Here is a 14,505-nt window from a genome sequence, read left to right as displayed (position 1 = left end):
TTTATTTATTTTTATTTATTTATTTTATTTTTAAATATATGCGTAATACTTGCAGTGTGTTGACGCCCTAAAACACGATGGTGGTTCGTGAAGTGGTAAAAGCAAGCAGCGCCAAAATAAAAAATCTATTTTACTTTATTTTAAAAATTGCTAAATGTAAAATTGCGCTGCAAGAAACGTGTAGTCTATTACATATAGAGCGGAATCTATTATCGCATGTGCTTTGTAATGCTTTAATGTAGAGAGCAGTGAGCCATTAGGACTACAATGTGATTTCTAAATAAGAGTCCCCATTTATCCTCGTCACTTTCTATATTGGGAGGAGACGCAGTGTCTCTGGTGCAGCTTTTAATGCAACTGATTAAAAAAGCCACAGTAGTGCAGTTTACCTTATTATATATACGTGATTCAACACGCTAGTTTTCCTTTATGGGTTAAAGGTGGTGCATTAGACCTGTGTTGGAACATGCCTGTAATTATCACTGCCTTAAGAAAATCATGATGCTTTAGGGGTATCCTGGGGAAAACAATTAAAAGTCTATCTGTCTGTGTGTCTGACTGTCTTTCTGCCTGCATGTCTTGTGTGTGGCATTATATTTTAATTGCCTTAAGCAACCATTTTCTACGTGTATTTTAATTCATTATTCACACAGATGATTTGACTTTAATGTATATGTAATGTGTAGGGCAATTAGTGTGTTTGTATTAGAGGACTGTTTATTTTAGTACCTGCATTACTTGGTTCTGTGTGTACCAGTTTTCCCTAGGGAAGTTTTTGTGTTAGATTTGGGGGAACACGAGAGATGAAGAGGTGATGTGATGTGTGTGAAAATGATCTCAGTACTGACTTATAAAGTGTTAAAGTGTGAAAAGTGTAAAGTGTGATCTAACTATCAAATGTCTATCTATCTATCTATCTATCTATCTATCTATCTATCTATCTATCTATCTATCTATCTATCTATCTATCAAATGTCCATCTATCTATCTATCTATCTATCTATCTATCTATCTATCTATCTATCTATCTATCTATCTATCTATCTATCTATCTGTCTGTCTGTCTGTCTGTCTGTCTTTTTCTGATTCTCTGTGTGGAGTATTATAATAAAACTGCTAAAAGCAGGAGTTTTGGGTGGAATGCATGCAGCTGGTTAATGGGTGTGGTGATGTGCTGAGAAAGTTCTAGCCTTTCATTAGGCTCTCCCAGCTCTGATATTTTCGGCATGTTTCACACCACAGCAGAGTTACACAAACCCTTGGATCTCTCGGTTCAGGATAGGATTTAGGAATCCAGATAAAAGTAAATATGATCTTCAGAGGTGTTGTATTGTTACTGTGCATTGTGTGCTCTACACACTGCCTGCTCGAGCAGAGCACACAGACAAAGGTTGAAACAAAAGGCAAGTATACTATCTGAACTTTATTCTTGTTTTCCTAATCCATGTAGTCTAGTCATTATAGTTTAGGTAAAACATGTTTATTTGATTATCTTAAATAGTAACAGAATGATATGGGTGTATTTGCATGCAAGCCTTGCTGAGTTGTATGTTTCATGAATGTTTAGTAGATGTGCTGCTGGAATCAAACGTTGATCACAGCGCTGCCATTGAAGAGCTGAGGAAAAAGATTGATGAGATTGTAAAGGATCTGAATATCCTGAAGCAAGTCCATGCTCTGCAATTAGGTACTGAATAAAACTCCTACAATTTATTTACATAAAGAGAATGATTTTCAAAGGATTTTTTCTGAAAAATGATTGTGGCCAGATTCAACTGATGCTGTGCATTTCACTATATTTTCACTATATGTTTTCTGTATTGCACCCATGAATGAAAGATAGCATTTCGAGTTGTGGATATTGCAACACATGCTGCGACAGCAATATTTTTTCCCCAATAAACTAAATACAGAACTACATGCAGTTTACATTTAGTTTGTAGTTATATTAAGTGGATGGACACATCCACATACCTTAACCCTTCTGTTATCCTCTAATTTAACTTTTTTGCCCTAGGGGTCAATTTGACCCTCAGTTTAAACCTCTAGAATATAATTTTTACCCAGATATTTTTTGTCAGGAAGTTTATGTTTCTTTGTTGACTACTTAAATAGCTTTTTTTAAATAAAACATAATCCCAACCCACCCCACCACCCCATTTTCCTAAATACCTAAAATTTCTATTCAGATTAGACAGAAACCTTTTTTTGTTTTTAATCGTTTTACTTTATTTCTAAATACAGGTTTTTGTTATTTATGAAGTTTGGAAAGTAGTACCATTTCTGTTATCAAGAATATTAACATGTCTTTTCCTCAGGGTCTCCGAGAAATGTTGTTTTCCACCTCCACCATGTCATGTGAACGCTCAGTGGTTCTCAGAATACAGGCATGTTTATGTTAGGGTCCTAAAGCAGTGGGATTTTCTTGAAGATTATAAAATTGATAGTTATATGGGGTCAAATTAATCCCAAGTAACACTAATGCCACAATATGTGTACAGGACACTGAAAACATATTATCATGATCATTATATGTTTACCTGGCTGTCCCTATTACATTAGGAAAAGTCATTAAATATGAAGAACATATTTTTAGAGACATTAAACATTGAATGGGGTCAAATTGACCCCAAGGAGAGTTAAAGAAAGAACATCAGCCTGTAGAAATACCAGCAAATGTTGAACAAAGGCTGCTTTCAAAGAAAACCCATATTAACCTCTCATGTAAACTAAACTGAAACTTTTTCATAACATTATATAATATTTAATAATAATAATAAATTAAGTAGCCTTACTCTAGACATCGATTTTTAACGTTTACAGATATTAATCTTATTTGGTGGTATATTTATTTTTTTATTTGTCTCCAAAGTCACTTGCCATCCTGTTGATATGCAGACTGTTTAAAAAAAATCAACACCACTATATCTTCACATCAGTAGACATCACATTAGCTGAGTGTTTTAACTCCCTTTAATTCCAAAGCTAATCCATTTTTATCTTAATAGCTCTTGGATTATATGGAATTCACTCGTGTATCTAGTGTGTTGATGTTCTTCTTTGGCATCCATTTAAACATTTGCTGTTTCTCCTTTGAAACCTTAACGTAGTTTGTTGTGATACCTTCTATTGCAGTTTGTCTGAAAGGCATCAAGGTTCCAGGCAAGTGTTTCCTGGCTAGTTCACAAAAGAAGGACTTCTATGCGGCGACCAATGATTGCAACTTACAGGGTGGCAGCCTGAGCACTCCTGTTACAGGCAATGAGAATTACCAGCTCTATGTCTATGCACATGAGACAATTGGAGCCAGGGAACACATCTGGCTGGGCATCAATGACATGCTGCATGAGGGGGAGTGGGTCGATAAATCAGGGTCCAGGATACGTTTCCAAAACTGGGAGACAGAGGTCACCCGTCAGCCTGTCGGAGGCCGCAGCCAGAACTGCGCCTTTATGTCTGTCTTAGACAGCGGGAAGTGGTTCGATGAGGACTGCCGTGCTGTGAAAGCCTTTGTTTGTGAGTTCAATATTGTCTGAGTTTCTGTTGCTCCTTTTATCCTGAACAATATCCTTTAAACCTGAATGTAGAAACTGTCAGAATTGATGCATCATAAATAACAACTTATTGCATTATTGTATATTGCATTTGTAATCAAAACTCTTAAGGCTAATACTTGGCTTCTAACAAGTCAGAAAGAAGAAGTACTCAATGCTTCCACCAACAAGTCAAGTCTTTTTTATTACTAATTTTTTATGCCAGAAATACCCTTAAAATATACTTCAAACAGGAATGAAGCTACTGAAGAGGGACAGATTCAGATATCTGAGCTCACGTGGATCAAGTCCAAAACCTAATCAGTTCATCTGTGGTTACAATGCTAGTTCCACATAAATCCTATAATCATTTAGCCACTGATACTCGAGATACCATGCTAACAAGAATCTTGGACAGACTGACAAAGCTGGATGGATGGAAAACCCAAAAACATGTCTCCTCCACCTGGCAGCATAAAAAAGGAGAAGAGATGATTTATCTGTGTAAAAAAGAACAGAACCTGATTTTAGATAACAGAGAATCTGTGATTTGTGTATTTCCATAAAATCCTAAAATTGGTAGTTCTAAAAGCAAGTAATTTATTACATATTATAACTAGTCAACATTGATTCACTTACTATAAGAAAAGCACTCATATTCAGACCAATTTTTATAAGTTAAGTTAAACAGATTACTTCAGTTATTTTCATTAAAACAGATGTTTTATTATGTGTTGCATATGACTTACTTACTATAAGAGCCACTCACATTCAGTTTCAAAACAATTCATATTGTGTTATGTAGTCCAGTAAGTAATGTAGTCCAGTTTAACAGATTACTTCACTTCACAGTCATGTTCAATAAAACAGATGTTTTATTATGTGTTGCAAAATATGGCTCTTGCTGCTTCCAGAGGACTTTACAACACAATCGGCCAGATGTGTGAATGATCCGGCATAATACTGACATCATCTGAAATTCAAAATAAATATTCTTATTCATGTAACGTACATGACTGGAGCATTTTTTGGTCTCTAAAAGCAATCCATCACTAATACAACCATATGTTGCACCTAGTATACACTGGGTATGCCTTTTATACGGGGGGAAAAAAAAAACTTTTAAAAAATCTGTGACTAAACTGAACAAGCTGGTTATAGAATCACTTCCAGAGTCAACACAAGGCTTCTAATATGTAGAACAAACATGAAAATAAATGTTACTTTTTAATGGTAGCTCACACAAAGAAATGCTATATTCTTCATAGATGTTTTTACATGCATTCCAATGTACTGAAATATTTTGTGGTAGAGATAATATACAAATTTAAAATGTAGAAATCCAGTCAAACAGGTAACTTAGTAGTGAATAAAACAGACTAAAAGACATTTAAAATATATATTATATATATAAAATAATAATATAAAATTCCAGCAACAGGATTTTATACATCATGCTCTGTATGTTAGCTTCCAGTGCATTACACGCTTTAATCACAAACTCTCTATAAAGCCTTATTAGTCCTCCTCTGGCTCGGTTTTCGGTGCCCCCTGTATGTTTGGCACAGTTTTCTGATCATGAACAGAGTCAACTGCACTGATTTCCTCATCGGTTTTCTGCTTGTCTTTACATGCTAGATTTTCTCCTGGCCTTGCAAGTGTAACAGGCACATCTGGTGCACTCTGAGGCCCTGTGAAAGGCCTGTAGACCCCGACTTCTGGCTCCTCAGCTCCTCCTCCCTCTGGTTTCTCCGTTAATGGCTGCTGCTCTGTGGGTCCAGTGAAATCCCGGTACACGCCCACAGCTGGCGCTCCAACCTCATTCATTTCTACAGTGTCTTTAAGAAGATGCCCATATACCAGGTGGTCATCTATACAATGATAAATATGATAATCTTCATCCTCTGTTTCCTGGGGAATCCCGTGAAGGCCTGCTAGGAAGGGATGGCTATTGGGATTGTAGACTGAGACCTCAGGAGCTTTCTGCTTTTTCTTTTTTTTCCTGGTTTCAGTTAAAAAGACAATACATTTATGACCAGATTGTAACTCAGATTTGAAAGTGATGATGCAATTTTGGACAAAGACTCACCTCATAATACAGAACACAGCTATAATTATCGCCATCAGCAGCAAAACAACACCCACAACACTCAGGATGATACTCAAAAGTACACCTGAAAAATTGCAATACAGGTTTTTATCATGACATCACGGCTATATTATATTCCACACTTAGGTAAATGTAAGACTATGGCCACATTCCATTTTGAGTGAATTATCATTACCAACAGAGAAAGAAGTGAATAGAAAAAACAGACAAACAAAGATCAATGAAGACTTTTGTACTTTTGCCCGTGTGCAAGATGACCTGGCTGACAACACTGAAGGCTCCTTTCACTGGTAAGCAGTTTGACATGTTGAGGTAGAAACTGTCTGATACCACCACATCCTTAGGATTTTGATCTTGCCAGCTGTACATCTTGTCATGCGATTGCAGCCTCTGCAGTTTAATGTATGCCGGGCGATTCTTACAGGTTAGCTGGCTAACATTGGTAAAGCTCACATGAGCCTCGAGCTGCGCAGGAAACGAGACAAACCAAGAGACAGTGGCATATGACTTCATTCCCAACGGCCATGCTGGAGTTGCTAAGAGCACTGGTATATCCTTTTTTGGCAAGACAGTGAAAATGTAGTTCTCTGAAACAGGAGAAAGAGATAAGAAATCCATGACCACTTTTACAAACATCCAGAGACAATTTAATTATATTTAGTATAATTGACTTAAAAGCTACTACTACTAATGATAATAATAATAATAAAATTATATTTGATATCTTAGTCACCCAGTAAAGCTATCTTATGTCATAGCAAAATGTTTCATTTCTGGCTCAAATATTCATTTATAGCATTGTTCATTCATCTATGTTTAATTCATTATTGTACTGAAGACACAAACATTTTAAATCTATAAGTCTGGACCTGTAAATTGTTTTAAATCTGTAAGTTATCCGTTGACATTAAAAACTCTTGCTTTTCCTTATAAGATGAATTCATGTGAAGATGTCTATTCAGAATCTAATTTATTATGGTCTTTAAAGTAATAATAATATAGTCTTTATAGTAATAATCTAATACTGTGTATTATAGTGACAATTACTTCTGTTTACCTTTTATAGATTTAGTAAACGAAACTTGTAAGAGGGGGTTGGTGATCTGCCTCAAATTCTTGCCACCTGTGGAAGAAGCGCTCACTGTAATGTTTGCAACATTGATTTGCATTTTGTGAATTGCTCCCTGAGGACAAAACTGCCCGACAGTGACACCCTGGGGCTTATTTTCTGACACGGTGAGAAGAACCGTGTTTTTGCATGTGTGCCCAGGCAGAGACTGCTGCAGGCTGCCCGCTGAAGACACCAGCTCCACTGTGGCATTCAGTGGGCCATTCAGGAGCCAGCGGACCTCTTGCACAATCCCCACGATGCATTTCTCTAGTGCAGGCACCCCTAGAGATTCAGGGAATGGGCAGTCTCTCAACTGCTGACATGCTGGTAATAAAAAGATAGGTAGAGAATTAATGCTTTGTGTAAAAAGCATTACCTGAATTCATTAGCACCAATTAAAACACATCATGAGGTCTTACCTATAGTTTTGTTTATAGTAATGAGCAGGTCCTCCTCTTGGCAGTCAATGAAAGATACATAGGAGACCTTTGCTGAAGTGATGGTGGCCATCTCCTGGGTCAGTGAGTTCAGTTTCAAAATGCAATCTGATTTGGGTTTCTTTTTCATGATGTGTATCAGTAGGCCCTTTTCCAACTTCAGATCCACAGTACAGCGCACTGAAACAGTAACAAGCACTGAAGCTGCATTTTCTTTCATAGTTTGAAAAGCACAGATGCTATTACATGCACATATAAATTGCATAAATGTACATAAAAGTGGAAGGCATGCGATTAAATTCCCTGAAGGGATGGGTGGGGTTTATGGTTCCTCTGTAAAGAGCTGACTAATAAAACGGGGGCTTTCCAGAACTTCCCTAAATGTAGAGTTGACAGGAAATAGAGTCATTCAAATGACTCATTATTACACACCAATGATACAAAAACCAGGTAACTATGATCAGTGCATCAGGACATCATGGAATTTCATCAGAAACCAAACTGAGCTTCAACATGAAATAGATTTTCAGTCGGAGGTAAATATGTTGTGTATATGTTGTATATGTTGTGCGCTAAATAAGAGAATAGTCTACAGTTATGATGGTATAAGAAATTTTTGCAGAAGTCATTTGTTTGATCAGTTTTTTAACTTTTACTACAACTCTCTTTGAGTGTGGATATATTTTTTCCTCTTTGTCCTGGTAGCAGCCAATCAAAATATACCTCAGGGCATGAATGAGCGGGTAAGCACAGCAAACAATAAGAAGCCTTAGGTTAAATAAACAGCAACCATCAGACTAAAGCAATAACTGAAACCTGTAGCAACACATTTTACTGATGTTTAAAATATAATCCAAATCCACAGAATCTGACCATTACCATTTTATCTAAATTTCCTTTTTCCTGTCAGAGCTTGTCAGAGTTATTTGCATCCAGTCAACTTTACCTCTAAAGCACATTTAAAGACAGCACAAGGGTTGCCAAAAAATGCTGTACAATAGACATCATAACTCAAATCATTATTCAGGGACAAAGACAGAATAAAATTACGACAAATACGACAAAATAAAAGCTAATAAGCAAACAAAACAGGAGGGTGGGCTAAGAAAATAAGATTAAAAGAGAATAAAACAAAGAACTAAAATAAGCTTGTTTTAAACTTGTAAATATAATAAAATAAAACAGAATAAAAATAAGAGAACTAAAACAAACATCCAGAACAGACCTAAAGCACGTCAACAGTTTAACAGATAGCAATTGGATTTTAAAAACTCCATTGCGCTGAAGGTTTTAATTAAAAAGGGCAGGATATTGCATGGTTAAGGAACAGTGACAGAAAGTCCCGGTCACCCTTATGCCTCAAAGGAAAGTGAGGGGCAGTTAAAAGTAGCTAACCAGAGGACCGTAGCATTTTGGAGGAAGGCTGAGGGTAAACAAGGTCTGAGATAAGGCCCAGGGGCAGTACATATTGGGCTTCCTGTAAAAACAAAGCATCGTAAGTAAGGCCATTTTTTATAAATCCATAGTGTTAGTCTTCTGTGCATCTACCCCTGCTCTAGATAGCTAAGCTTCCCCGAGGCACCTTCCTGGGACCGCCATTGTTCGTTCTGACTGCTAGCACTGTACAGATCTTGAATAACCTTTTTATGATCTTAAGAACCTTTAATTATATACTATAACCTACAATGATTCATTAATCTCCTCTAACCCTTTTAATGCATAATTAATTTAAACCCTGTCTAAATGTTACTTATTAAAAGGTTCATGACTAATAAAAGCTAAGAGAGTATGCCTGAAATAATACAAAATGTTTATATTTTAATGTCAAACAATTGTAAGATTCAGGTCTATGTAAGGTTGAAGGTTTGCTTTAGAAATGAAAAGTTACACAGTATAGGACTGTTCCATGAAGCACAGAAGAAAAGAACACCACTAGTTTATGTGATTAGTGGAGTCTGGGACAAACCATTGGCAAACCACTTCTATTTCATTTCTTTTGCTATTTAATGTTTTTAGTTCATAAAGACTGAGAAATACAGACGGTCTAGAGAACATCAGAAGTTTATAATACAGTCATTTACAATAATGCTCTCAAATGATTTTGGAGTGGTTTATATCTATTATTTTCCTAAAATATATTTTTAAGAAGCAAGCCTTAATCTGACTGTCTATAAATGTGGATAACATTATGCTTGAAAGGGTTAACCCTATGATCCTGCTCAGGGTTAGGGTTGGACCAAGAGCCTATCCCTGAACTGAAAAGCTCTAAATACAATTAAACAGTTGCATTGCTCCATGCTATTGGCACAGTGGAGTGTTATTTCATACACACACACACAAAAAAAAAAACGAGCCACACTCACCTTCATTGCCTCTCCGGACGGCAGAGATTTTGAAATGCAGGGTGAGACTGGTGGAGGAGGATTGTGTGTCTACGTTACAGTTTTGCAGTGAAAGATTGAAGGAGCCCTGGTGCTCAGAGAGCTGTGGCTCACTCAGTTTTTTCACCATGGTCTTGCTATACAGCTGGTACTCCATTCGTGTATCCTTCGTATCACACCTGGGCATGGTGTAGTTCAATATATGCACTGTTGAATAGTACTTGTACGGAACTTGGAAGGCCCATGTGATTAAATCATCGTCAGGAAAGCTCTCTGGGTAATTTGGTGAAAAGAATTCCTGGGACGATGGCTTCTCTGGCAGGGTGACGTTGATAATCGCAGGAGCTGTTGAATAGTAACCATAATGATTATACTGCAGTAGTACAGGCCAGGTAAAATATTAACTAGAAATTCACATATAACCATCATAGGAACTTGTTGTTATTCATGTGTACTGTTCCTTCAAGAAAGTTAATTGTAATTCATCAAAATTTATTTACATGATATTTCCGGTCCTATTGTTATGCCAAAGCTTGCTGTATTCAGCTGTTGTTTTCCAGGCACCTGCAAAGAAACGCTTCCTTCCCGAAGCACCTGTATGCTTTTGATGGTGCCCTGACGGCAAAACTTCCCAACAGTGACTGTGCCTGTAGACACTGTGTAGATGTGTTTGTCTTGACATTGCTCTGTAGGTTGGATCTGCTTTAAACCAGCTCTGGTAAAGTCCAAGCAGAAAGCCTTGTGGCCCTGGACTTTTACGTTCCAGCTAAAGGTGCGGTTAAAGTTTTGAAGAGAAGGGATGTCCACTGGGGTGATCGTTCCATTACATGTAGTGGTGCATACTGCAAGAAAAAATAACTTAAATCAGAATAAACCCTGTAGGACCAAAATATGAACCTGTATCTTTAAAAAAAAAAAAAAAAAAAAAGTTAATAGTAATAATTGTAAAATAGCTGAATAAAGTATTTAATCCATTTTTTTTCAGTGCTTTTGAAGCTGTTGGTTGGTATGCGTTTTAAACAGTATTTGTAAAAAAATAAATAAATAAAATAAAAACATGGTTTACCAATGTGTCTCACAATCTCCACCGTGAAGACATCTTCTGGTTGTGGACAGGTGAAGACCACTTCCATACTTCTACTGAGCGTCAGAGAGGACTGGCATATTTTTCCAATACAAACTTCACATTTTGACTGTGAAGCCGTCCTATTTATATGTATGGTAGGATCACTGTTAAGATTTATGGTAAGTGCTGAACCTCCTGAAAAAAAAAGTGTAAATGTTAATCAGAATAGCAGTGTCTTCGCACCTCTACAGCACTATATAGAGATCGTCCATAAAACTCTTTTAGATGTTTTATATGGACTTGGGTGGCAGGTACAGTCATTCTCCAGTAATATCCAATATCCAAGTCGTAGTGTGTTTTCACAGATCTTCACTGTTTCAGCAATCAGTTTGCATGAAGTCAAAATACTGTTAAGTTCTCTATATGCTTTTAACATGTGATGTCTATTTCATGGCTGTGAAAGGAACAGAGTTCGATTTTATTTCTATACTTATTAAAACTATTTATGATGTTGCTAGACAGCAATTTTGAGTGACCTGAATTTATCATCCTCTGTAAAATTATGGTTTGTCAGAACAAATTTAAAGGCTGAATAAACATTTCCATCACAAGTCTCAATCGAATTGGCACAGATTATATCATGTCTAAGTGATCATACAAGTATTAAACATTAACTATTGATAAACAATGACATGTCAAGCATAAACATAACCCAAACCAAATGCAATTTTTTTTTTTTAAAGTATGTAGTATATAATTTTTAATATTGCAAAAATTACTCCATAAGACACTATTGTGAGATCTCATCAGCAATTTTTTTTCTAACAAAAAGATCATTTCTATTTACAGTAACAAGCACATTACTGGAAATATTTTTAACTGAACATTTCATTTTCCATCCTTCATTGTTTTACACTAAATTGTTGGCAGGATCTGTATTAAATCTGTGTACAAATTATTTAATAAAAACCCTATTTTACACCCTTGAAATGGCAAGTACATTTCACACCAAAAGGGTTTCATATGTAACTTAAAATATAATATAAAATAATATAAAAATATTATGATAGAGTACACACACAAACACACACACACACACATATACATTGCTCTATATATATATATATATATATATATATATATATATATATATATATATATATATAGCAATTATGATAAAGCAAATTCTGATAAAATGATAGAGCAAATTACGTTTACATGTCTAAATATACGTTATTAAAAACCCATTTATTCTATTCATGTTATTCAGTATATTATTATTATTATTATTATTATAAAAAAGCAAAATAATCCAACCAGGAAATCATAAACAGCAGGTTAGACGTTATCCGAATGTTGCTGTAGCACTACTATTTTGATAAATCCCTGTTAACGACATTATATTGTCTCTATAACAACACTGTCTCTACATTATAAGTTGATTTGTTATTAAAATAACTTTTAGAAAATACAGTCATGTCATTTACACGACTCTTATGAGTGTTTATACAGCATGTTTGTGAACGAGGATCAATGGTGATATCGACTACGTTCAGCACGAATGTAGGCTAATTTACCTGAGACCGAGATTATCCACAGAGAAGACTGAAGCAGTCCAAACAGAAAGAACATGTCGCCCCACAGCCCCATGACTTTCCTCTTCCTGCTGGGTATGGCTAAGTGAGTAAAACTTTAGCGTCTCGCCAGTGACGCCAAATCCTTCTCCCTTCTCAGTTTACTTCATGGACTTCAGCCTTTGCTTGTAGAGTTCCCTCAGTGTAGTTCCCTCAGGTGGGCAGAGGGATCCGCCCTTTCACAGAGCGCGTTCGCGTTTATGGTAACGTCCTAAACCACATACTGCCATACTAAATGGACTAGCATGCCAAAATTGTATGCTGCCACAGGCCAAGTCAAGTATATTATAGAGGTGTTTTGGACGCAGCCTCTGTGAGGCGGATACATTAGGTTAGACAGGTATAATAATCAAATCTCTTGTTACCTGTTGCACAAACGTTTTATACAATGAGCGTTATTGTATTCGTATTTTCCACAAATGGACTTCCACATTTTATTAGCTCGTACAAATATAAATACAGTTAAGCCAATGAGGACAATGTTTCTAAAAAAATCCCCATAACAAATACCGGAAACGTTTCTACAGCCTTGTTCTTAATAATATAAAGAACGTATAGGATAAAAACAATACAAACATTTTAAGAGACAGCTAAATAAAACATAGGCTAATACTTCGGCCTATTCTCTATTCATAGATTTATAAAACCACATTCAGTCTAATATGCACATTTTACAGATTTTAAAATGACGTTTTTACTTTTAAACATCATAATGTTACTGTCTGACAAAATATCCTATATGCCAGTTAACTACATTGGCGCACGGTGAAGTAAGTAAGCCTGTAGGTTTCTTTAGAAAATGGTTCATCTGGGTCTCCGTTGCTCCATTCCGTTGGGCAGGAAGCCCGCGATGATGGGCACCGGCCATATGAGGGCAGCCACGCTCCATATGATTATGACCAGAGTCATGAAGCAGGCGACGAGCGTGGATTCAATAGGTTTACGATTCAGCCTCCAGCTCCGGTCCCCTTTGAGTTCATCCAAGGCGAAGTCAAGGCAACAGAAGTGCACGCTGTCCGCCGTGTCCGGTCTGGATCGGCCGAAGCGCCTGAATCGGGAAAGACCGCATCCGATGCACAGCCTGAACTCCTGCTGCGCGCCCGCGACGCCCACGTGCTCGATGAAAACGGGGGACGCGGCGCGGTTGAAGGCGGCTGAGAAAAACGCCTTTCCGTGGCTGTTGGTGGTGTAGACGAGCACGTCGCAGCGCAAGCCCAGGTCTCCATCCCAGCGCGCCACTAACTTGGCCGGCAGCCTCTCCACGCTCACGTTGCACCTGGACGACGCATCGTCATCCTCGCTTGCTGCCACAGATCTCTTCGAGTAGCCCACCTCCAAGCTGGCCAGAAAGCCGCTGGTGGAGTTGATGGGCGCTGCCACGAGCTTGTCATCGCTCCAGGCACCCGAGCGCGGTGCGAGACCCGCCACGGCGCTCAGAGTGAGCACGAGAGCGGCCGAGCGGCTCAGCATGATGGAGCGCGCCTTGAATCCGAGGGCATGACGCTCCGGACTGCGCGCCGAGGCAAAGTATTTAACTTGTACAGTTTAGGAAAGGTCAGGTGCGCACAAACGCAGAGACGTCACATTTGAGCCACATCTCAGACGAGTTAGTTTTGCGGTTGATTTTGCGGGTGTCGTGAGTGCAAAACCAGTAAGATCATCTGTATCAAACCCATTTGAACGCGCCTCCGGTTTCCTCCAGCCTCCAACGGCAACTCCAGCGCGGTGGACTCGGAGTATATGTGTGTGAGTGAGTGTGTGTGGAGCGCGAATCAGAGAACACAGCCTATGAAGGGTGGAGGGAGGCGGAGGAATATAAAGAAGCGTTCAGCCATACACACCACAATTCACCTCCTGACGAGTTCTCCCTCATTCTGTATGAGTTATCTTATACTACTCGAGTTCTCTCTCATTACACACCAGCTCTTTTTTAATACTATACCAATCTGTCCGATACTACACGAGTTCTTTCCCATGCTTCTTTTTGTTCCTGACCATTGATAGACGTTCCTTCTTTTAAATAATGGATTAATCTCAGATAATCTGGTGCATTCAATAACGCCGATTCTTGGAGAAGACCTCATAAGTGCACTCACTTATTTCCAATCCTGACGCCCATTCATTGCAGAGAATGTATTTCACTTGTTCCATTATAAAGAAATATTTTTGAATGTACTGATATTACTGAAGGGTGGATTCAGAATAATGCCTGGCATTACCACACAGATCATTC

At 37.7% G+C, this 14,505-nt stretch overlaps 3 protein-coding genes across 4 annotated transcripts; 1 reads left to right on the top strand and 2 right to left on the bottom strand.

The window, feature by feature from the left end:
- Positions 1-1,155: 1,155 nt before the first annotated feature.
- On the top strand, positions 1,156-3,536 carry clec3ba (C-type lectin domain family 3, member Ba). 2 transcript variants are annotated; one of them, XM_058395928.1, is made up of 3 exons: positions 1,156-1,403; positions 1,571-1,687; positions 3,136-3,536. In XM_058395928.1, exons 1-3 carry the CDS (start codon positions 1,310-1,312, stop codon positions 3,534-3,536), a joined length of 612 nt encoding a protein of 203 aa, XP_058251911.1. In that variant the 5' UTR covers positions 1,156-1,309. The 2 variants fall into 2 exon arrangements, with proteins under 2 accessions (XP_058251911.1, XP_058251904.1); XM_058395921.1 differs by having other exon boundaries at positions 1,158-1,403; positions 1,568-1,687.
- A 988-nt stretch (positions 3,537-4,524) lies between these two features.
- cdcp1a (CUB domain containing protein 1a) lies at positions 4,525-12,432 on the bottom strand. The gene is made up of 9 exons (XM_058395901.1): positions 12,216-12,432; positions 10,639-10,833; positions 10,073-10,414; positions 9,555-9,917; positions 7,174-7,371; positions 6,701-7,078; positions 5,880-6,230; positions 5,623-5,707; positions 4,525-5,535 (listed from the first exon to the last, which is right to left on the bottom strand). The coding sequence occupies exons 1-9, from the start codon at positions 12,286-12,288 to the stop codon at positions 5,052-5,054; spliced, it is 2,469 nt and encodes an 822-aa protein (XP_058251884.1). The 5' UTR covers positions 12,289-12,432; the 3' UTR covers positions 4,525-5,051.
- A 281-nt stretch (positions 12,433-12,713) lies between these two features.
- LOC131356723 (transmembrane protein 158) lies at positions 12,714-14,052 on the bottom strand. The gene has a single exon (XM_058395913.1). It carries the CDS (start codon positions 13,740-13,742, stop codon positions 13,077-13,079), a length of 666 nt encoding a protein of 221 aa, XP_058251896.1. The 5' UTR covers positions 13,743-14,052; the 3' UTR covers positions 12,714-13,076.
- Between the last annotated feature and the right edge of the window lie 453 nt (positions 14,053-14,505).

The sequence above is a fragment of the Hemibagrus wyckioides genome, linkage group LG01, assembly GCF_019097595.1.
Source record: "Hemibagrus wyckioides isolate EC202008001 linkage group LG01, SWU_Hwy_1.0, whole genome shotgun sequence".
NCBI lineage: Eukaryota > Metazoa > Chordata > Actinopteri > Siluriformes > Bagridae > Hemibagrus > Hemibagrus wyckioides.
Note: the sequence above shows the minus strand (reverse complement) of the source record. Positions and strands in the feature narration are given on the sequence as shown.